The sequence below is a fragment of the Athalia rosae genome, chromosome 1, assembly GCF_917208135.1.
Source record: "Athalia rosae chromosome 1, iyAthRosa1.1, whole genome shotgun sequence".
Classification (NCBI taxonomy): domain Eukaryota; kingdom Metazoa; phylum Arthropoda; class Insecta; order Hymenoptera; family Athaliidae; genus Athalia; species Athalia rosae.
This window is the reverse complement of record NC_064026.1, coordinates 12,983,841-13,007,647: the sequence shown is the minus strand read 5'-3', so window position 1 is coordinate 13,007,647 and position 23,807 is coordinate 12,983,841. Positions and strand designations below refer to the sequence as shown.

The following is a 23,807-nucleotide window of genomic DNA, read 5'->3' as shown; positions in this document are numbered from 1 at the left end:
AGCGAATATTGAGTGTAGGATTTGTGATGTTGGTTTGACATCTTGAAAGATTCGAGCCAATAATCGCGAGGCGTTTCTAATGTGCTACACTATTATAGAAAAATAGCTTTGTGTGTGAATGTATGAAAAAAAAACATATACATATATTGAACAAGTTAATGTTATTTATTACCCGCGTGTAAAACGAGGAAAAAATATAGAAGGAATAAAAAAACAAAACTATCAGTTAGGAATTTGAAATTGATTTAATCATTTGGAACCGATCTGTTGAATAAATCGCAAGAACGAACGGCAGATCTAAAAATGACCGAAAATTTCCACAGAATTTAAACAAAAATGCGTTTACTATGAATATGCATATGACATACATAACATATACCTATACATCGGAAAAGTAAAATAATATACATATACACATGATATACAAATACATAAAAATATATATATAAATTATACATTAGTATAAATTATATCACTACGGCTATTATTATTATTATTATTATTATTGACATCATTACTTATTAAAATTAAAGTTATCATTACTGTCATCATGGTAGGTATAATTATAAACTGTATGAAAAGTACTCTGTGTATGGAACATAATTCGGGCAAGGATAACGTACCTATATACTGTTAACTAAACATACGATCAATAAATTCTATGTACCAATAAATGATATGAACTTGTCCAAGGGGCGATATATTTCTGTTATATATTGTACGTTTGACACAACGTATCTCAGTCGATTCGTCAATTTTTTAGCTAAAATAATAACTTTGCCGTACGTATACTACGCATCAGCTCTCTGACCATTAATTTTATTGAAATTAGGCTCATTGTCAAATGGAAGCTCGTGGTAGATTACCTGCAGCGAAAGTGGATGCAAAAGTCCCGAAATGTTGATAATTCTGGAGATAATTGATAAAATAGCTGGCCTTACAGCGGCCTTCCGGCTCTCATCACAGGAAAGACACTCGGTGTCACCTCATTCTTGTGTTGTATATATGTAAATACCTGTAATACTTTGTGCGAGAGTACCTATAGTTTCTTGATGTGATCTATACATACCCATTCATGTGAATGATGCGCGCATGCTTTTTTAAAAAAAATTTGAATGATGCATACGGTTGTCTCGGAAACGCCGATAAAATTCCTCAGTGTTTTCGTATCTTGTCGTTTTTTCCGAAAGTGCCAAATTTTTGAGTATTCAAAATTATGTCATTCTCCCTAAGTTAACAAATAATACCTATAGTATGAGAAGTCGCCGAACGGTTCGTAATCATCAATGTAAAGAAATTTTCCCGGGTTTTCAAACTTCCACTGATTGCCGGATATTGTGAGTATACCCTCGTATGTACCAAGTATGTGATGTTTGAACGTATGAGTATACGTTTGATTTTGTACGTACGCACAACATGTGTATATATGTATACAGGCACATTCTGTAGGCTTCGGGATGATAAAGAAGTACGTATATCAAAGATTGATTTACACATAAGTATAGTGAATACGATGTTATCCAGAGTTGTTTTCGGCGTGTATACCGTAAGAATCTCAGGAAAGTGAACAACATAGGGAACTCATGAGCGCGAGAGAGAGCTTATGGAAGTTCCGTGAGTGCGAGACAGACAGACTGCCTGCCCCTCCGTTGCCTTCGAGTCCCCACTCCGCCAAATTGTAAACAGACCATCGCTAGAGCTGTCATCTAAGTAAGCGCGTTCGGGTTGAGAGTGTTTTTCTCTCACAATTGATAAAACAAAAACCATTAGCATCAATATGATTGACTTTGTTCCTTTGAATATTAAAAAATTTTAAAAAAAGTTCCCAATTCAAAATGAAGGTTTTCTCATGAAAATATAATTTTTTTTTTGTTAATGTAAATGTATTTAAATCTTTAATGATTCTAATTACAATTATTAATACTTATTATTCTTGATATCACAGACTTTTTTTTATTGATTTTCTTTAAACAGGCTATCACAGCTCTAGCGATAGTCTGTTTACAATTTGGCGGAGTGGGGACTCAAAGGCAACGGAGGGGCAGGCAGTCTGTCTGTCTCGCACTCACGGAACTTCCATAAGCTCTCTCTCGCGCTCATGAGTTCCCTATGTTGTTCACTTTCCTGAGATTCTTACGGTATATTACTGCTCTGACGAACATTATTGCTCATTAGCATGGATGTAGTACTGTGAAGAAAGGAAAACGTAAGAATTCGCCATTGCTTGACTTTATTCTTATAACAGACGCATGTTATGCTACCGAACTCAAGCAGCTGATTCATGTTATTTGTCGTCTCTTCGTCAAATCACCCAAATATCTGGTCTACGAACTCGGGACGAACGACGGATTAAAATGACGCATCTTTATAACTCACAATTATTTGTATAGGGATCAAGAAAATTCTTAATCCGTACGTAGTAAAATGTCATGATCGATGTCACGCGTTGGATGAACGGAAAAATGTAGTAAGTATATGTTGTTGATTGTGTGACACGCTCGCGTATTTTTCACAGTTAGTACGATTTCTTGATTGTGGTGTCTCGGAATAGAATTTGTATATTAACGACTATTAACATAATCGGCTTTTACGTCAAACGTACACGCCTGCGATGGAAAGTGTTGCCTAATGAGAAATTAAACTGTACGGTCCAGTTTGCATATGTCGACATTTTCACGTACCGTTTCTGAACTTGGGGGAATGCGGGGCAATACAGGGTATCGGGGCAGAATGGGGTACTCGAAAAATTCAGCGAAAAATTTGTTTTTCTTAATATTATTTCTTTCAAAAGGATCAAAAAGGACTTCAAACATCATTTTGGATTGAGAACAACAATTTCAATTTTAAACAAATATTCATGGTAACAATTTATTATTTATTTAAACAAATTAACTGAAAATATTTACAATTGAAACTCAAAATTTTTTTCGTTACTTTTTTGGAGGGTACCCCGGTTTTCCACGAAATTTTTTTTTTTTTTAAATTGAAAAACTGAGAATTTTCTTCAAATACAAATAATATGAGGATTTTTCATCGTCTTCAAGTTTCGCTGAACTCGCGCGTTCCTTAAGTACCCCGTTTTGCCCCGCTTTCCGCTATATATTATTACCATTTCCTCCCATGATGTGTACGACGAAAATAGAAAGGCTCTTGAGTTAACTTAAAAATCATTATCATTTTCCGTATACATTTTTTGGGCATTAAACATAGATTTAGCTGTGCATTACTTGATGTTCTCGGTGCGTAAGTATTTTCTTGGTTTGGTCGAGTGTGTTAATTTGCTTGAAACGGGAGTCTTGCGGTTTTGAATCGATTGGAAACATTTGATCTTATCACCTTCGTGATAAACAAATATATTGAGATAATGTTTATTCAGATACGAAGCCTAAGTCTGATGTGGGTATTCAAGGTTTTTTTAATCGCCTAAACATCCGGGTTCGTGTTACTACGAAGTGTGTAAAATTCAGATCAAAAGATTTACAATCAGTCGGAATGGGTCAGCGATCCCAAGCGCGTTTCTCGCACTTCATGTAGAGTTGTGCGCCTTATTTAATTTTCAGACGCAGTGAATGATTCTCAATATTCAGCAATTGGTTGTATATTTGCATTTCAAATGCAATAAATGTATTCTGTTTATCGCAATTGCTGGATGGAATCACCAAATTTCATAAATATTGTGAAAAGTTGTTCATGGCTTGGCCAGGACACGCGCAATAAGAATGTTAGCGACCGTTGTTAACAAGGTCCGAAGCTTGTCCGATACCAAATATTCCGTAATTCGACTGCTGAGACCCAGTATGGGCGTTAAGCGTGAAAAAGACCAGATACGTTTGCTTTTTCGACCCCTTTGTTGAAAGATAAAATGATCCGCAGAAATCGGCGCGAAAATCTGCGGTTTCAAACTTTGACGCGCAAAATTTGAAACGTCGACGTTTGTCGAAACGCGCATCCGAACGTGACATATCGGCCCGATTCACCCATCTCTCATTGCCAGCGATAAGTCGCTCCGAACACACATCAACGTTCGGTAGCAACCACTGATACGAACGCTTGGATTGCGAAGATATAAGTGCGGTTGGAAATTGCGCTTCAACAGGTTTCTGTAGAAGCGTCATCAACTGTGACGTGGCAGCTGCAAAGTAACACATCGCATCGAACCTGTTGAAATTCAGAAGTCACGCAGTTGTGTCCCCTGCATAGAAAAGAAAGTGGTAGGATATCGACGCGCTCCGGAGTAGGTGAGCGAAGACTAGTTCTGTCGAGAGTCTTCGTGTCTGGTCATTCGACAAAACTCGGACATTTCCGTCTCTATTCGTTAATCATCGTGACACCCACGCAACGAACATAGTCGCTCAGCTGTTTCTGTTTACTAAACAAAGGAGCTGTTCCCGTCAGTGTAAATCCGAACGGCGAGCAAGCCGTTCGTCGTCGGTCGGTTCACAGATTTGAAAAAGAAACTGATCTCAGTGCTTTGCCCAGAGTAATCGCAATACTGGAAGCGTGTTCCAATAGGCGCGAGACATTCCTGAAGAGAGCTTTTGAACCAGAAGTTAGCAAGCAGTGAGTAGCTGTGGTACCACCACGCGAAGGGGCGTTTTTACTGCCTCCTATTTTCTGGCCATCGGCCCTTGTTGCTCTTCGAACATTATCCCTGACCTGGTTCGCTGAAATTTTTCTCCCATATATCATCAATTGCCGCCACATGAATCGCCTCTCGGCATCTCTCAGGCGTACGTTGATCATTGGTCAGAGACAACGATTCTGACTCCATTATTCCAAGAACGGAAACCAACCCCTTAGGGGCGCAGATTATTTACTCCCTATGGTCCGCGTTCAATGATTTCTTCGGATTGCGGCAACTTCATGGATTAAATATACGCCCTCACCGCTTATGATTAACTTCATACGGACATTTTCTGTTGTGCATTGTTAATGAAGCTGCAGCTTATTATCAGCTTCTGAATAAGGGCTTTCCACACTGCGACGTTCGTTATTCCGCGCAGTCTCATTGTTGTGTCCTCATATATACCGTGATGTGCTTCACGTTAATTTATCATGTTTGAATTCAAATTAACATTTAATCAGCAATGTTAAAACTGTTAATGACCATTTTGAGTTGAAGCGGGAGGCCTCATTGATTTCGTAACGAAATTAATAAGGAAATAAAAATCACGCTTCAAAAATCATGGAAATTAGTTTCGGTTATTATACTAAATGTAGGTTTAATTCTTGTTGGTTTGATTAATAATAGTACATACTGGGTACGTTATGTTGTCTAGTTCACGTAATATCGTCACACTCCGTGGTCGTGTAATATCCAAGAGATTGGTATGGAACGGAGTGTTACGTTTGATTCTCAGTATCTGACGATAAAAAATAAAAGTAAAAATAACGATTAAATAAATGACTGTTTCGTCTAACCGTACGGCTCTTTAACTACGCTGCATGTACACATGGTGGAGAATTCGATGCAAACCAATAATTATCTAGCCATTTAAGATCCTTGGCTGCTGCATTTTTGCGGTGATGTCTTATACCATAACTAATTATTATCTGACGAGGAAAACTTTGAAAACAGAACTTCACGAACAAAGAGTCGAAGAAGCTTTCTCGGAGATCGAGCAACCTTGAGGAACGAGTAAACGCGGCTCTATAATAATTCTGCGCAGTAGATGAAGGCGGTCTCTATTCGGGTCTCTGCACGTGTGTATCTTGTGTCCAGTTCACTCTGTACAATCAAACGATCGATTATCGAACGATTAACTCTCTGCACCGATCGATCATCTCATCATTCCATGAAGTTTGAAACTTTTTGCGGAAACGCAACTTCCTCCAATCTATTTTCTCTGGCGATTTTCTTCATAACGCGCGAAGCAGGTTGCAAAACTTAGATTGATTTCAAGAGATAAGCATGCGCCCATGTGAACGATTCGAATACCTCGAATTGAATCGGTGTGAATATATTTCATTGCATAACCAATGTATACCGTGTGTACCTTTGCATATTTTTCGATTAGGTAACAATGAGACGAAATATCTTGCCCGAATGACATCTTCCATAGATTCGTTCAGTCCTCGGCTTTTGCTGGGTTCTTCGGGTTTCGGTAATGGTGGTTTCGTTCTGAAAATCATTAAATTTTCACCGACCGACGCAACTCGAGTGTTTTGCTATTTTGATGCACGCCGCACACATGTATAGTTGGGGAAGTTTCAACGATATCCAACGGCGAGTGTTGTACTTTCACGAATCGAGTTGTTTACTCCGGTTTCGCAGTTTGGAGCGCGTCAGCTGAGGGTTCCCCGTGATCGCGGAAACGGAGCTTTAAGCCGAGGCACCGAATGACCCACTGCGCGAATGCCTGTGTCTGACATTTCGTAACAGTCTCTCAACTGCCGTATATTTAGCAATGTAGAACACAGCGGTGTTAGCCGAGAAGTACGAGCTCAATCTTTATTATTATAAGATTTATGTGTCTTCTTCAGGGCTTTTACCTCCGATAGTACAGAAGACCCTTCGATATAACTATATCCGTTGCACCATGTCCACATAGCTGCAGCAGTCCATTAAAAATCCACCGAATCTAGAGCAAACCCGATCTGATTTAATGCCCGCGAAAAATGATAGTGACTCTTCTTTCGTTCGCGGTGTATGCACGAGTTAGTGAAATTTATTGAACGCGTGGACAGTTCGCAACACGATTTGCTTCGCAATGCATCCTCTACCTGACTACGCGACGTTACACGATCAGCAATTAAAATTTCTAGACACACTTCCCTCGAGCACGTGCTTCTAACACCGATGGTCGACGCGAGGGTCATTTGTTAATTCTCCTAATGATTTTCCTCGTCACCGTTAGCTCCTTTACAGACTGATATCGTGAAACTAAGAAAACAAGATTCACAGATTACATGTCTCTTTGTATCCTCGGCCGTCTTGTTCTCGATTCTCCTGACTACGTCAAAATAAAGTTACTGACCTCGATTCACATACGTCGAATTATTATTGCGGTGTTCACTGGCCTCTAATTTGTATTTATGTGTATATGTATATTTCGCAGCGTGTGCGGTTGAGGTCTTAAAATTGGTTGTATCCGTTCGAACGTTGAAGTGCAACGGAAATCCCACACAAATAGATACGAGTACCAGAGAATTCTCCGGTCGAATGCACCCAACGTCATTTTGCATCGCGCGTGGAACTGCGGTTGCTGTCGTGCCACTGTATTTTTCGAGGGGCGTGACGTTTTCAAAAATTCAAATTTCACATATCGCTGATACTTATAAATAATCGAACGCTACATTCGCCCCTGGCGCACCTGCTCGTCGAAAAAGTCGTTAAAACCAATGGGGGAAAGAATGAATCTAATGTACCTTCCGCAATTACGATTGGAATGGGCAACCTTACCAAATTACGCGTGATAACTTCTACGAGTCATGAACGGAATTCCAATGTTGAAATTTCGTCGCATAAATCAGCGTGCCTCTTGTAATTAACCGCGTGGACACTTGGCTATCACGGAATTACAGAGCGAAAGCATATTCTGCTCTCGCGTGCTCTTTAATTCTCTATTTTTCTACTTCTCGTCAGCTGCTGGCTGCTCTTTGGCCGTGAGTTGGTACGCGCGGAGTTATTCTGCGAGGGAAGGAATTCTTCTCTTTCGTCATATTATCAATCTTAACGAATCCAGGCTTCGAAGGTTACTGGATGTATATTAATAATTTCAGGCAGTCATCTGCCGACCTATCTATGTGAACAGAATATGGATCGGAATATCGGAAGTTGCGGTTTAAAGAGACGCCGCGCTTCTCTTATCTATAGTCTGGTGTGGAAACTATATTTTTCTGGAACATCTGGTGTTTATCTAAAATTAAACGGAAACATTCATCTCGTAACAATTATCACGAATCATTAATATGATCGTCGCGTGAGGATGTCCCACTTACAATGTGACCACGAGATACGTCTCGTAGTTATTGAATTGGCCTCGGAATTGGTAAGAAAACTTCCGAGGAATAATCTGTGAATTTTTGTTTTCGTCGTCCTCGCTTCACCGTCAAGGTCTTCGATATGATTTTTTCGATAAAGGATACGTGCATTACTACGCATTTTACGACCTTGCACCTGACACTTATAAGAATCTAGTGACCCGTAACATCATGACTCGTGTGACAATTTCAAACCTATAGACGATACACGAGCAGAATCTGGAAATCAAGAGTGGATTTAAAATTAGCGACAGAATGCAACAAAATTCTTCATCTATCCTCATTTTGTACAACCAATTCCCAGTTTGTCGGCCATTCGACTCGATACATTTTTCAAGACGTTAATTGAACGATCCTATTGACCTACGAATGACTTCTGGCGTTGTAGGAGACGTAAAAAAGGCGTAGCGAAGATCATGATCGTGCAAAAAAATATGTGTACATATATTCTGCTGCCTCACCAGCCCCTCAAAATTAATCAAATTAATCCCCATAATTCGTCTCTCAACTTAGAAGAGCTTATGCTGAGATATTTTGAGTGGTCACGACGTTGAATGGGACGCCCAGTTGTCACATGAGCACTACTAGTTGCGTCTGGTAGTCTGCGATCGTGCTATCGGCGATGATAAGATAATAAAACGTTTGATCACGTCATCTGATTAATGGTATCGTTGTCACTTCGAAATATTTCTATTGAGCGTTTGCGATTATTCATTTTCGCATTTCTCGCGTTAATCGTCTGGAGTTTCAATCAATCTGTTTCTCTCTATCGCACGTCGATTTAGTTCGGTATATGTATATCCTGCTTGTGCAATTATAAGCATATTAACGCATATTCATATGGATCTACAACTTTTTTGTTTTGTTCGAGGATTTCTATGACATTGACCAATTCTTCGATCGAGCTCGTATATAATGCGTCACGCTAATAAGACAATTTTTTTTCTTCTTGTTTTACAAGTTAACCACGTTTGCCCATTGCGTATGCAGTCTAGTTTTATTTGGTCCGTTGTCACTGAATCCGGGATAAATCAAGCTGCAAAGAACAGAACTGTATCGATTGAAATTATCTCCTCGTATAAAATGACTCTGTATCGCGTGACAAAACTCATTACTGATTCGCTCACCTCGTCAACGATGCTTGACCATAACGTCGTAACGATATACACGTGCTTGTTGCTCTCGGACTGCATCAAAAGTGAGACATCTAGACCGTGAGAGGGATAGACCAAACGGATAGAAAGAAGGATAGCTGATGGAATAGAGAGGGAGAGAGAGAGAGAGAAAGAGAGAGGAAGAGAGAGAGAGGGAGAGAGAGAGAGAGAGATGGATACAGAGAAGCCTAGGTTATAGAGAAAGTTCATTTTGCATGGCCGTTGAACCGATCCACGATTACGTAGGGCGGTCGGCGGCACGTACACTTCGTTGCAAAAGATGTAGGTTGAATTGCACCGCTAAGAAGTTAATACAACATAAACAGAGAAAACGATAATTTGTCCGAAAGACTTCCCCCACTTTATTCGATATTTTTCTCTCTTTCCTTTCGTGGTCGTAACGATGCGAAACAATAAACGACACAGTTTCTGTTCTTATCTCAATTAATTTGGTATCTCGAATTCAAGAAAAATAGTCTTGCTTCGAACCCGGATCTTGTTGTTCACCGTGAATGTTTACAGCGTGTACTCGATAAAATGAGAACTTTGAATCGCAGAAATTTTCAGCGATTTGATTTGTACATTTTTTCCGCGTTCCAGGCGATGATAACGGGGCGCGGTATATTTGAGCCTGGTGTGTATGCAATGAAAACGCGGAAAGATCAGCATTTGGAATATTCAAACTTCGCGTGGCCCTGGCCCGCTTCCAACAACGTTCATTTTTTAACCCAGTTTCCCTGTGACGTGATCGTTGGATGCTCTTCAAAGCGCAGTTCAGTAGCTTTTAGAGGGCCGAAATAGAAACGGACAAAGGTGGATTGTAGCCGAGAGACGATTGCAGATCGCCGTGAAATCGGAGGATTTCTAACATCAAATGCAGCAACTGTAGTCCAAGTGCGAATCGATAACGGCACTTATCAACGTGTAACGAGCTGCGATAAGCGTTTGTTATATGTTAAAAATCATCATTTAACAACGTGCGCCTGTAACGATCCTCATATCTTCGCCACGTTCGCGCGGTCATCTTCCGCTAAACGTTCTTTAGCGTGTATCGTATTGGTTCGTTGCAAATGGACACGCGAGTTGTTATCATAAGCGTTTATTGTAAATATGGAACATAACAGTGTAAAAGACATTACTGCAGCACTGCTGCAAAGGCCAGCTGTTTCATGTTTGCGTCTGGAAAGTTTTGCTTTCGTAACTGTAATAAACTAATTATATTAAATTAACGTTTCATAGATGTAATTCCATTGGTATTGTAGGTATACCTTACACTGAATGTAACTTTTTATATACAAACGTTATACCTTTGCTGCCTTATTGTTTTCCCCTGTATACAATATCAAACATACCTATACGTGCATTGTTGCAGCTATAAGTCGCATCTACACATTATATACCGGACCTTTAGTTAGCAGACGCGTTTGAATTTTAACCGCCATTGGAGTTATTTTTCGCGTAGGTGAGCCGTTTTGCCATATCGGGATACTCGGACCGGTTCCCAGCTGCATGCGGCGCAAAAAGACAATGGCTGACCTTAACAGATATGGCGAGACGAGGTTCTATAAGATATATGTGTAAACGCATATGTGCGAACCGTGCATGCTCCATTGCTGGGAAATTAAAACTGACCGCCACTTTTTTTTTTTAGATCAACTTTCCGCGGAATTTATCGCTTAAGTTCGCGGCGCGTATATAGGTATGCAAGATAAGATTCCTTGAATTTATCCGTAGACTCTGTTCCGTTCGACGCAGTTTATGTATAAAAAGCGTTGTACACAGACTGATTTCGACCTGTTAATAAAAATAAAATCGATTCAGAACATATTTATCCTCATACATTTTTCAATGTCAGATAGAAAGTGAATCACTCATCGCACCAGTGAGTCAATCATTCGATTTTACATGTGCAATTGAGAAATGGCATAAACTCTTTATAAATTTATTGATTCAGTGACGGAGATTCTAATACCAGACATTGTCCACCCAGGCCTATTTCAATCGTCTTATGAGTCGATTTATGGCTTCCGCAACCTCAAGTTGCATCCGGAAGATTGACTTCGTGTCGTCTCATCCCCAAGCGAGTGATTTTGCGATGTAGACAGACGCAAAACAGCGTTCGTATATATAATTTGGTCTGCTTTTGTAGATTTGGTGAATCGTTTTTATTCTGACGAAGGAAATCCGAACTATTCGTTCGTTATAAAACATCGGGTTTTGGTCGTTTGTTTTAGAATGCTTTAAGATGCCGTCTTTGCTGGAAGCCTTGGAGCTGAAATACGGCAGTTCAACAACCGATTGTTCTCTGACCGACGAAGAAACGGAGTCGGGTTCCCCGAAAACGGCGTTATCAGTAAGCATTTTCGTCCCAAAAAAGTCCCCACGTCACACAGTTCCGGCGTTGCTTGTCCTCCAAGACTGCGACATCGAATCCGCGGGTAATGACGACGAGAAATTGAAAAATAAATGCAAGAATGTCGAGGAACTTGACCTAGCACAAAATAAGCTAACCCAGTGGACAGAAATTTTTGGTATTCTTCAGCACATGCCTAAAATAAAATTCGTCAATCTGAGCTTTAACAGCCTTGCGGATGACCTCGAAATAAAAGACGGTAGATACGATTCTTTGAAAAACTTGGTGCTTAACGGAACGCACGCTTCATGGCCGACGGTCCAAGGCCTGATAAATTTGTTGAAGAATCTAGAGGAGTTGCATCTCTCGTTGAACGAGTACAAAACTGTTGATCTCGAATTCGAGAGAGGACGTAACGAAAATACCTGTATAAAAAAGCTTCACTTTACCGGAAACCCTATTGAGGTATGGTCGGAAATTTCGAAACTCGGTTACGTATTCCCGAACTTGGAGAGTTTGGTCTTGGCAGAGTGTCCCATTAGATCACTTAGTCTTGAGGAAAATCGGAATACGTTACCGAGATCGGTCTCCCAGGATAAACTACCCCCGAAGACCGAAGACAACGAGAATAAGAATCTCCCCGATTCGGAATCGTCCGACGGGTGTCAGGAAAATCGAATATTCACCGAAGAAAAAGCCTTATACAACAGAACGGAATCTGAGTGCGAATCGAGCAGCACCAAAGTAAAATCAGCTCACGATCCTTTCCGAAAGTTGAAATTTCTCAACGTAAACGGTACGCTTTTATCAGCTTGGGACGACGTGGAGAGAATCGCCAGGTTCCCAGCTTTGAAATCCCTCAGGATTCAAGGGTGTCCCTTGTTCGAAGTGAGTGTCATTTTTGCATGGGAGTTATTTCTCCTGGCCGAAATTCATTCCGTTGCATCGGCTGTAGATTGTTTCTCGTAAGATTGCGTGTTCGATTCTCTACGTGTGATTGCAGAGTCCGCAAGAATACACGGAGCATGAAAGGCGGCAGTTTCTTATCGCGCGGCTCCCGAATGTGGAGACACTCAATGGAGGCGGAGCAATCTCAGCCCAAGAACGTGAAGATGCGGAACGTGCCTTCATTCGGTACTATATGGACAAACCGGAAGCCGATCGTCCCGAAAGGTGTTTACGTCGTATATTATACGTGAAATTTTTTATTCGAAAACGATTGCTACCGTGAATTATTGTATTATTTCATGATTCACGGGTGTTTGAAAAATTCCCTACATATTTGACATTTTATTGTCACTTCTTTAGATTCTCCGAACTGGTCGGGATTCATGGCAAACTAGACCCATTGGTCCACGTAGATCTGAAACCAGAAAAGCGAGTCAAGGTCAAATTTACCTACGGAGATCTTGTCGAGGTAAATTCTGGGAGAGTTTGTTGTAACGTTCAGAAGACTTGTAGTTTATACTTTATGCTACAATTCATCGTGCAATTTCAGGTACGGTCCGTAGACGTTTACAGGACCGTGTTTGAGCTCAAAACGAAGCTCGAGTCCATGGTCAAAATACCAGCTAATCGAATGCGACTGTTCTATGTTGATCAGGTAAATTTATTACTTCAAAATTAACGGCAGATAATTAATATTTCAGAATTATTGGTTCCTCGAACGGCACTTCGCAATGCATGAGATTGCTATGTATGATTAATTTTGTCCCATTACCATACCCAACACTACATAAAACTTTCCCAACCCTTGCATTACGTCCGAGGTAAGCCTAAAGAAAATTGAATATTTCTCAGAAAGTTTATCTTCCGGTATTTCAGGAAATGAAAACGATGTATGGACCGGAAGAGATGCTTTACCCGAACAAGCAACTTTACCGTTATAACATAGGACACGGGGACGAGATAATCATTGACAGCAAATTCAATCGCCTTGTTTCTACGTCTTCGAGTACGTCTTCGATCCGGTCTTGAAGAGGTCCCCTGAAAAGGCCACCGCTTAAAGAAATCCGATCCGTAAGGTCAGCAGCAAGCCCAGGAGTTTGCAGTTTCCGTGTCCGCTTGACTGCTGTCCGTAAAAGGCAGCGATGTTTATTCATCGATGAGGATTCGTTGAAGATCGGTCGAACAGTTTTGATACATGCGTTCTAAGAATTAAGTTATAGTGGCTGTATTATCGATTCTTCAGGGTTTAACGCGCGATTCACGAACACCTAAATAAATCAAAGGGAAAATTGCTATGCCGGCGGCTTCACCAGTAGACAAAAAAAAAAAAACAACACAGTACCAGCAATTCCTTTTAGCTCGAAAGTATTCTCGACTTATTTATATCGTTGTTAATCGCACCTACTATTAATCATATTACATAAATACTTCTTAGCTGTTATCATTGTAATCGTGGCTAGCAATCATTAATTATCGCGCCATATTAAGCTAGATAAAAAGAAAAATATATAAATATTATAATGTACACTGATATTAGGGTATAATTCTGTCGAAGGGAACCCGTTGGACTACAATATATATATCCTGCTGTAATTTTTATCAGCCTCCCAATACCCGGCGTCGACTTTTTTCAAGGTCTCGCGAAAGCCGCAAAAATCGATCCCTGAATCCCATCATCTGTAGGGCGTCTGTGCTGCCTGGGAAATGACCCATATGTATACTATGCGGAGGAATTATGCGTTCACCTAATCGTTTTACATTTAGCTTTTTCGTTCGTGAAAAATCCTTATTTATTGTTCATTAGTTAACAATAATTGTAGTGGATCTTTCTGTGATGCCTTATACATTTTCCAAAGGTACCTTTTCTAGTAATAGTAGTGGTAGTAGTAGTAGCAGCAGTAGCAGTAGTAAAATTCGCGTCTGTAAGAAGAAATCCGGAGTATGAAACGCCTTGAAGAATCACTTACAATTAGTGCCTAATTAGTGTAATTTGGATAACTCTAATACTGCCCTGTAAATATTATAAACTTGTTCGGCTTGCCAAGTCTTTCTGTACAAATATACGTGTGACAACTTTTACGTGAGACCTGAGGTTGAGGTATTTCGACTTGCCACTGGAACCGAAGAGTCCGATGCTACTTATGTAAAGAGCGAGGTAGTGAGTTAAAAATGAGTAAAGTTGAGTATGAATTATATTTAATCGTTCAAAGTCTCATCGACAATTGATAGAAATATAATTCAATTTTATATAGAACGTATTAACCCACCCCAAGAAATCTGGTACATTGGCGTCAATACCCGAATCGTGATAGTGTCTAGTCTAGAAATGAATAAAATGGAAAAACGTTAAAAAAAAAAGAATTCTGCACAGTTCACACTTTATATATTAAAACATACTATCTCTTTCTTTGTGCTGGCGCAAATGTACGTACTAACAAAAATAAACAATTTATAAATTACACATGATATTTTTATAATCCTCAAGATATTTGTGTCAAATAATATTCCGCCGAATGCACCGACTCAAACTAGAAGATATACCGTTGTAATTATGCCATGGATATTTCCAGAGAACGTACATGGTATCTTCTTATACACAAAATATAATGGCTCTGAAAAGGGGTGGATGAGAGCGCTTGGTGCCTTTGAAGATTAGGTGAACTTGAAAGAGGGGGGGTGGGGGGTGGGGAGGGGGTGATCGGGACTTATTCGGAAACTCTGTCTCTGTTTCCCTTATCGTAATCTAATACCGATCAGTCCTATTTGGTGATGATAAAAATACAAGTATGATGAAAGTTGCCAGGTTGTTGATTACAACACAGCTGTTCCACAGTCTTACAGATGAAAATACAGAAACTTATAGGGTGCGAAAGGGGCGAGTAAATAAATTACGAGATCGGAGAGAATTGAGGGAGGCGGGACAGGTGGGCCTACGGTACGCATTGTTCGACTTTTTATTCTTATTCCTTTTCATCTATCAACAACAAAATATCTGGAGGGGTGGTTTCCGAGTTCTGTCGGTTGGCAATCGTGAAAACTGGCGATAGCGTCGGCGTCGGGGGTAGCAATAAGGTATGGGGGTGGATTGGCTCCGTCCATCCATCGATCGGTCTACGGCTGGCGCTACCACGGCTACAAACTGAAACGCTACACCGCGAGTGTCCGGAGGAGCGGACGTCGCGACGCTCCTCTCCGACGCCTCCTCCTCGAGCTTCGTAGAGCTTGAAGTTATGAAGCGATGAACTTTGGGGGGTGATAATACGTTGAGAGACGTGCTTTTGAACCGAAAAAGAACACCATGTGAGTTGACGGTGGGTTACAACATACCGGAAACAAAAAAAATCAGAACGACCGGAGCATGGTATAAGGGACAATCGATTCTCCCTTCATGGAACGGAGTCAACGCAACTGGGGTAAGTCACTTGAAGAGTTAATGTACTATTTAATAGTTATTTTCCTTATCTTATGTACATGTGTGAGAATTTTATTTTGCTCTGATTGAGGGTTGCGTGCTACCTTTTTTTTCTCTGACCAAGCAATTATTCAACCGATTGGCAATATTATTCTTTAAACATTTCGTTCCGATTTTATTAGAGCGTAGTTGAAAAAAATTATTGAAATTTATTCATTTGTTTGCTGATAGGTGAAATCAATAGAATTGTCCTTCAGTTTGATGGAATACCTTAAAATTAATTTAATTAGTTTGAGCGAATTAAAATTTTTCACGCTCAGTTGGCGTGCACATTATCAGCATTTCATCTTTGGATTCCTGAAACAGTGTTCATTGTTTTGCGACTCAATGTGTGCACAATAGATTAATTGTCTCCATTCCTAATTAAAATAATGATTACAACTGTTCGTTGTTTTAAAAGTAAGCATGAGATATCTGTCTACGATAATCGTTGAAACACGCCGATTTTTTTTTCCTCACCTCACGTGTGGTATGTCGACGCAATTCAGGTCCTGGTTAAAATAAAAACTGCAATTCCGCGAAAACATAGGTCAAAAATAGCGTGTATAGCGTATTATCAGACGATATTACCCTGGAGGACCCGAGTCGGACGAAACGCAGCACCAACGCGATACTCAGGCGATACGAAAGAAAATCGGGAACTCGCTGACAGGCCAAAGCTATCCATCCCATTTTCCGTTTTCCTTTGGATGGATACTGTTCCGGGTACTATTGGCATGTTTCCATAAGCGAAGGCGATGGGCCACTCCCAGTCAGAATTTTTTCTGATAATTACGAATATTTATACTTTCGTGACAAAAGTTTTCAAAATTAAACCGTCGCCTACGGTACTCGGGGTCGAATCCTGACAGTTCGTTGTCGTTCAATTATTAGCGTGCAAGCTTTAGTGAAATTCAAATTCATTGGGTGCGAGTTGGAGTATTATTCTCTGTGTGTCACAATTAATTACATTACGAAAATTGTTCGTTAGGATAAGCTAAAAGACTGCAATGTCAGGGTTCGAGTAAAGGATGTATCAGTTGTCCGGAAGTTTCGATCCTGCAATTACGGCTGCAATGAAATTGCTTCGGATATTGCGTTTCGATTCTGCTATCCCGGAAGTTGCGGAGATACGCATATACGTCCCTTTCGGAAAGAACTGATTCCTCCCGGATGATGAAGGGATCGTTTGCATCCATCGTTAATTAGGACGCGTGGTGGGCAACTGCCGGTGTCAATTTAGGTCGCGACCCACGAGGGCGATCAGCAACAGTACTTTAAGGGTGTTGGATCGTTTTATACACGAGTCCGTGTAAGCCAGTTGCTGGTACAGTGATTGGCTGACTTGCATAATATGAATATACACGACGGGGGAAAAGGATCAATCCAATACCGTTTTTTGAGGAGTGGGGTTTTTTTTTTTTTCTTTTTCTTTTCTTCTGATCTCTACCAGGCACCACAATGGCGTCTGAATTATCGAGGCGTATCTGGCGTCATTGAACTTTGCGAGGACGGTGTAGAATTAAAAATGATATGTAAAGAAATGTGAAGAATTATTTTCAGAAATTCGGAAGTGTGAATACTCGTGAGAATGGATTCACGCACGTTCCGCGGAAGATTTTTGTAGCGAGAGGTAAATTACCCTGTCACGGTTTATGGATGAAAAATGTAAGTTCAATTTGTCGTTGAAAATGGAAGAGGGCGTCTGCGGAATCAATACGACGATAAATCAAATCAATCAGTTCCTCTCAGTCGGTCCAATAACTCGATAATTCCTTTGAGTAAATAAAATACTCCGTGGAGTCTGTGACGATGCACAAATAGAAGACCGCGTAACATCAACCTCGAGTAATCCAATGAAATCAATCGCCACGGACCAGCTTTATGCAGGAGAATATTTTTTCTTCATTCTTTGCCTTTGTGATATTCATTTTACGAGGCTCGTCGCGGTCGACAGAGGGACCCGGTAAATAATTTGTCCTTCGGGCCTAATTGCTCTAATACTCGACTAATTACCTGTGAGTGAAAAAGAAAAAAAAACGGCTGCTCCATCATCGCTCAACGTTCTATCCTCTCTGACCATTGTTTCAGTAACAATGAGCTACTCCTTTGTTGCAGAGCAAGCCAGTGGTATTATAGAAAATGGCATCAGGATTCCCGAGTATCCATCAACGGAAGCTTGGACCTGCTCCGATCGCTTCTTTCGAAGATCTGTCAGATGAGTTAGAAAACGTAAGTCGTAAATTTCACCCTTCGCTGTATTCGCACTTCTCGCAGATCCGAGTTCCGAAAATCTAGCCAGGGTTGACAGTTGTCTCGATTTTCGATCCCCTTTTCGAGGAAGGAATTTATTGTCTATGAGTTGCGCAATGTAGGGAGACGCAGCAACGAGAATGCCAGGAATTGTTGAAGTCACAACCCCGGTGACACCGGGGAGTTCTCTGAAAACGCCGAGCACCCCAAGAATTGATATCAGCAGAGCGAGCAGCTCATCGCATCACGAAGACAGTAACAATTCGAGGGAATCATCGCCAGAAAGGGAACTTCTTGCCGGTAGGTTTCACGTTTTGTGTTTCTTTAAGCTTGCAAAAAGTGGAGTCTGAAGTCTTCCTATTTCCAGCGATGTGTGACGTTCGCGCCCAGTAATATAGCGTTAAGGAACGTGGGCTAGGTAGGGCTTCATCATCAACGTCGGCTTAAGATCTGGAATTTTCAGGCGCTGAGCCACCCCCGGGGAGCAAATTAACTTTGGGATACAAAGAGGACGTCACTGACTTGAGATCATCGACGGAGGAACTGGATCTCCAGGATCCGATCCATGAACAGGACCTGAAAAGTCACTCGAAAAAACTAGCTCGTAAACGACTCAAGGAGGATGGCACTCAATCGGATTATGGCGGCCTCAAAAATCTGGATCGGGAAAGGAAAGACAGCAACTGTTCGGAAATTATATTGCTAAACATCAGTGGAAGGACTTCGAGACTGTCTTCCGTTGGAAGTCAAGGCTCCGGAGTATCTGGAAAACTATCTGTTATGTCAGGCACTTCCTCAAGGTCGGGATCAAGTGATTGATGCGTCAAACTCGAAATCCTGAAAAGTTTACTGACGTAGCTGCATTTCTGTCATTCAAGGTCACCCAGCCCGCACAAATGTCTTTTGGAAACGTCGTTTTGCGGAAGCAAGCCGACGTTAGCCGATAACTTGATAGAACCGTCAAAGCCGGAGACTGATGACCTGGAAAGAGTGCTATTGCAGAGGGAGGCCGATACTACAAAAGCTCTCATTCCAGACAGCATAAAAGTACCGGTTGTGGCGGGCAATCTCAGACCAGATCCTCTCGATAAACCGAGACGAAGAGGGCGCGAGGATCGGAAGGAGATATTCAAAAGAGAAGTTGAAATCACCAAGCGCGTACTGGAGAGAGTCAACATCGACGTGAGTCAATTGTGTCATCGGTAATAGTACTCGAACTAGTGACGGTCGGTAGGAATAAAATAACATTCGTTGGGTTTTCAGGTACCTGTGGTTAAAAAAACTGATGATCAAGTTTTTAAATCTCCACCAGAAGTGCAAAAACCAGCGTCCCTCGATTTATCGGACAAGCGGAAGAAGCCTCAGAACTTTAAGGAGATTGTTCAAACAACACCAACGTCCAGCGGGATCCAAGGGAGTCCAAAATTACCGAGACATCAGAAAGTTCGGGAGTTGGAGGGATCTAGAACGCCGAGTCCTTCCTCAGTTTCTCGGAAAAGTAGTTTCACATCTCTATTCAAGGCGAGGACAGACGGAAGTGTACTGAGTCCCGAATCCCCAACTCCGGGAGGGAAGTCCCGTCGAAGTTTAACGTCAAAGATTCGTGACACAACGGAGAGTATTCGAAGCAGATCAAAGTCCCGAGAGAGGGTATCCATCGACAAAGGTTCTACGCTGAAAAAGGACCCGAAGAACAAGGGTGTTTTCTCGTCGACTTTGAGTCTGTTCAAGAAGAGGGAACGGAAAAAAAGTTGTGGCGATCCAACGACGCCTATGGACGGTGACAATCCGTCGCTGGATAGCATCGGAAATGTGGAATTCACCTTCAATTCCGAAAAAAGTAATCGATCGCAGAAAGACGACTCGATATTTATAAGCCTTCATGCCGACGACAGAAACTATGAAGTCGCTTTACCTTCCGAAAGCGTTTCCATCCCCCTCGAAACTCCAACAAAACTCTTCGACGAGTACGAGTCAGAACCTCGTTCCGGACATATAGTCACCGAGGCTTCTATCGAGCACTACGAGTCAAGCCAGCCGAAGACGGAGACGAGCGTTGAGGCGTCGGTGCACAGGTCTGCCTCGAGGGACAGTCAAATAACTCAGAGTTTATCCAGGGATTCACAGATTTCGAAAAGCTCCTCCAAAGACTCTAGAATTAGTGTGCAAACGACCAAGTCCGTTCTTAAGGATACGAAGATCGAGTCTGTTGCATCCAAGTTCGGATCTAACGATTCGCAGTTGTCAAACGGTGCGTTGAAGGAGACATCGATGAAAAAACCGGAAATAGTTAAGCCTAAACGGAAAAGCAAAGAAGTGCAAAAGATCGAGCCCCCGGAAAGGATAGACGACACTTCGCCAAAGACTGAAATTAACGGCAACGAACCACCTCGGCCACAGTTTGCCCAGAACTCCGCGGAGTCGGACTTTCTGGATGATGGATTGAAGGTTGCGGATGGCCTAGTTAAGACTTCGAGCGTTGTTTCCGACTTGGATCACAATAGCTCCGAGTCTGAGAGAGATTCGGAGATAGAATTCATTCGCAACAAGGCCGAAAAAGCGGTCGAGGAATTGCCCGACGAAAGGAAGGGTCTTTGTTACGAAGAAAGTTTTGAGGAGGATCTACCCTACATACCTACAACCTTACCTTTGGAAAAAAGCGTCGCGGTGCCAATGTTACCGGTGAAACAGAGACTTCAGGAAGTAAGGTGAATATTAAATTTCATTTTCTCGAAGTTTGCAGCGTCGTTCATTCGTTATTTTTTCTGTTTCAGAACGATTCCGATCGAACGACCTCGGTCAACGACGCCGATAAATCCAAAACTATTAGACGAGTTCGTAATGCAAACATCCCTGGATGAGCGAAGGGTGGAAAAGATGAAAATTTCATTGCCGAGAGAAGACAGTTTCAAGATAAAGAGTCCCAGAAAGCAAATGACGAATACATTCACAGAATTTGCCGGTCGAGTGCCAAGAAATGCCGGAAAATCTCCGAGTCCACCGCCTCTTCCACCCCGAGCACCCGCCTCAAGACCCACGAATTGGATAAACTTCGAAGAAATTCCAGAGAAACGGAAGGCCCCAAAGAGAATCCAAACTATCCCGAGGCCGGATGATGAAACCAAAGGTGGATACAGTTACGTCCAACCCGAAGAATGCAGGTGCGAATGTCACGAGGAATCTCGAAGGGCTTCCCTGAAGGAATCTACTACATGTACGAGTAACGGAGAACGTCCTTGCAACGGGGAAAATTGCACAGCACCTGTAGCGACTTCTGGTGACCGGGCCAGTATAGTCAGGTAAACGCATTAGGGTACGATTGTCTGTGGATTTTTTTTTTTCAACAATATTCCAGTAGAGTCTTTGAAAACCTTGTTGATCAGTAGAAGTCTGTTTTTGTATTTCCAGTGATAGTTCACTCGAGTACAGTCTGAGCATAGAGGAACCAGGAATGCAGGTGCCTTTGGGTTCCACGCAGCCCTTTGGATTGGATTTAGACGTTCGTTCTAATCGGTCGAGCATCGTATCGCAGGATGAAAGTGAAGAAGCGCACCACTAATGTAAAAGTATCACGTGCGTCCCCAAATTTTCTCTCGATCTGAATTCAGGTCCGAATTCAGAATTATCGCCGATCAAGATCTCCGGCAACAGAGCAATATAGTACTCAACCATGATAGATTCGATCCGGCATAATTTCGTTACCCAACCGTATCCTCCCCCAGGTTAAAAGCTCGTGAAATTAAAGGAAAACAAATGGTAAATATCGAGTTGATTATAATCGACGCGTTATTACGTTGGTCGGGTATAGTAGGCATTACGTGAAAACCGAAAACTATGCCACCAGCTATCAAACGTGTCGAACAAATTACGAGAAAAAACAAGATAATGACGAGTAGAAATAAAAGAAAGAAAAAAATTTATCGGGATACAATCGTAGTAATATAATTTTATGGAAGACTTGTTTAATTGATGCATTTTTTTCAATATAATTTTGACGACTAACAACAGAGCCATTATAAATACATTCAATTGGCTCTGTCTGTTATACTAAACTTAGGGAGGTTCTATGTGCTATGAATTTTTTCTAATGAAAAAAAAAAAGTAATAGAATAAAATGAAATAAAATAGAATGATAACAATAACAAAAAACTAAAGTAATAATATAATATTTTTATCCCCTGTTTTCTACTTCTCGTTTTATATTTTCTAATTACTCTAGTGTATTTTGTACATCCTACTGAGCTATGTCTTCATTTTAATAATTGTGGGATTTCCGATCGCGTTTATAATAATCTTAAGATAGGACCAATTCCGCGGACACCATGTTTTCAAGATCAACACGCTTAACGCCTTAATAAATAACGCGTGACGCGACACTACTTAATAGTAATAATGGATAAGTTAACATGAAAAGAAAAAAAATGTCATCACTTACAATCGGCTCCGATAAAATATTCTCGGAAAAACACAAAACAAAAAAAAAACCCAGTCACAAAGACAAAAAAGATGACCCTCGCGTATCAACACTCATTCTGATATTAATTGCATAACATTAATCGTACACAGTTAATCATTCCACACCGCTTCGTATAAAATACGGAAACGGACTAGAAAAAATCCACACTGTTATAATTAATTATGCATACCACTAGTAACATCAAGAAAAAAATCAAATGAGCTCACTTATCCATTAAAACATTTCCGTTACACGGGATACGCATGATACACGTATACTAACGTACACATTTGTAAATTACGATGATATTTTCTCCGCTCATATCATTCATTTTTTTGTCTCTTCTTTCATAGGCATTCTTCTAGACGTATTTTCTATACGAAAACTGTACTGTGTTCAAATTAAAGAAAAAAAGGAAGATGAAAGAGAAAAGAAAAAAATAAACAGTAAAATTGTCGGAAATATTTCAACGTATCTATTTGAAATAAAAAATTTATGATATGTTTGTGAACGGGGTGAGTCATTTACCTATGAAAAATTATAATAATGGAAGATTCGAGGGGTAATTTTATAGCGTAGATTGGTTATGCAGAATAAAAATCAGAGTTATGTATCGTATATGAATTTGAATGATGAAAACGACTCACTCTGATCAAAAACGATTATCGAGTTCCCATAACGCGTGTTGGAATTGAATGAACCCGAAAAAGTCACCGTATATTATACAATATGTAAAAGTAATAACGAGAGTAACAATAAAATAATGAATTGAAACTAAACGAATAAAATATGGAATTCGTTCTATAGGGTGAGCGAATGTATTTTTTCCCATAGTCGAATTTAAAAAACGGAACATGTTTAAAGAAAGAAGAAACTGAAAACACATTTCAGGATAATGTAGTTATAGTGTACTACAATACGACTTTTTTTTAGATTTTGATGTTAAGCTAATGAAACGTTAACGTGTATTCGCACTGGGCTGGCTCCGCTTCGTAAAAGAAATACACAAAAAACAACAAAAGAAACCATTAGATGAAAAAAAAATAGTTCCATGCCTTTCATATACCTACATAATTATAATCATTATATAATATAATTATAGAGTATTTCAGCCGATACGTTAGAGGACCGAATAAATATTACTTGCAATCACTCGGGAGGGTGAACTTAAAAAAAAAAAAGAAGAAGTTCTTGAATAATTACCATTTT

The 23,807-nt window shown here is 40.6% G+C and overlaps 2 protein-coding genes across 7 annotated transcripts; both read left to right on the top strand.

Moving 5' to 3' along the window:
* The first annotated feature begins 4,403 nt into the window (after positions 1–4,403).
* Positions 4,404–14,897, top strand: LOC105687173 (tubulin-specific chaperone cofactor E-like protein). 4 transcript variants are annotated; one of them, XM_048659999.1, is made up of 7 exons: positions 9,738–11,019; positions 11,092–11,254; positions 11,372–12,378; positions 12,494–12,663; positions 12,799–12,907; positions 12,989–13,093; positions 13,315–14,897. In XM_048659999.1, exons 3-7 carry the CDS (start codon positions 11,383–11,385, stop codon positions 13,465–13,467), a joined length of 1,533 nt encoding a protein of 510 aa, XP_048515956.1. In that variant the 5' UTR covers positions 9,738–11,019; positions 11,092–11,254; positions 11,372–11,382; the 3' UTR covers positions 13,468–14,897. The 4 variants fall into 4 exon arrangements, 3 of the variants coding, with proteins under 3 accessions (XP_012258017.2, XP_048515955.1, XP_048515956.1); XM_012402594.3 differs by lacking the exons at positions 9,738–11,019; positions 11,092–11,254 and adding an exon at positions 4,404–4,560; XR_007280034.1 differs by lacking the exons at positions 9,738–11,019; positions 11,092–11,254; positions 12,989–13,093 and adding exons at positions 4,583–5,877; positions 13,140–13,259 and having other exon boundaries at positions 12,799–12,988; positions 13,315–13,379.
* A 259-nt stretch (positions 14,898–15,156) lies between these two features.
* On the top strand, positions 15,157–23,101 carry LOC105687220 (muscle M-line assembly protein unc-89). 3 transcript variants are annotated; one of them, XM_020852953.2, is made up of 8 exons: positions 15,157–15,851; positions 18,008–18,121; positions 18,265–18,442; positions 18,606–18,942; positions 19,021–19,324; positions 19,406–20,850; positions 20,917–21,455; positions 21,551–21,692. In XM_020852953.2, the coding sequence occupies exons 2-7, from the start codon at positions 18,032–18,034 to the stop codon at positions 21,443–21,445; spliced, it is 2,883 nt and encodes a 960-aa protein (XP_020708612.2). In that variant the 5' UTR covers positions 15,157–15,851; positions 18,008–18,031; the 3' UTR covers positions 21,446–21,455; positions 21,551–21,692. The 3 variants fall into 3 exon arrangements, with proteins under 3 accessions (XP_020708612.2, XP_020708611.2, XP_012258104.2); XM_020852952.2 differs by having other exon boundaries at positions 15,158–15,851; positions 20,917–21,441; positions 21,529–21,694; XM_012402681.3 differs by having other exon boundaries at positions 15,159–15,851; positions 20,917–21,441; positions 21,551–23,101.
* The last annotated feature ends 706 nt before the right edge of the window (positions 23,102–23,807 follow it).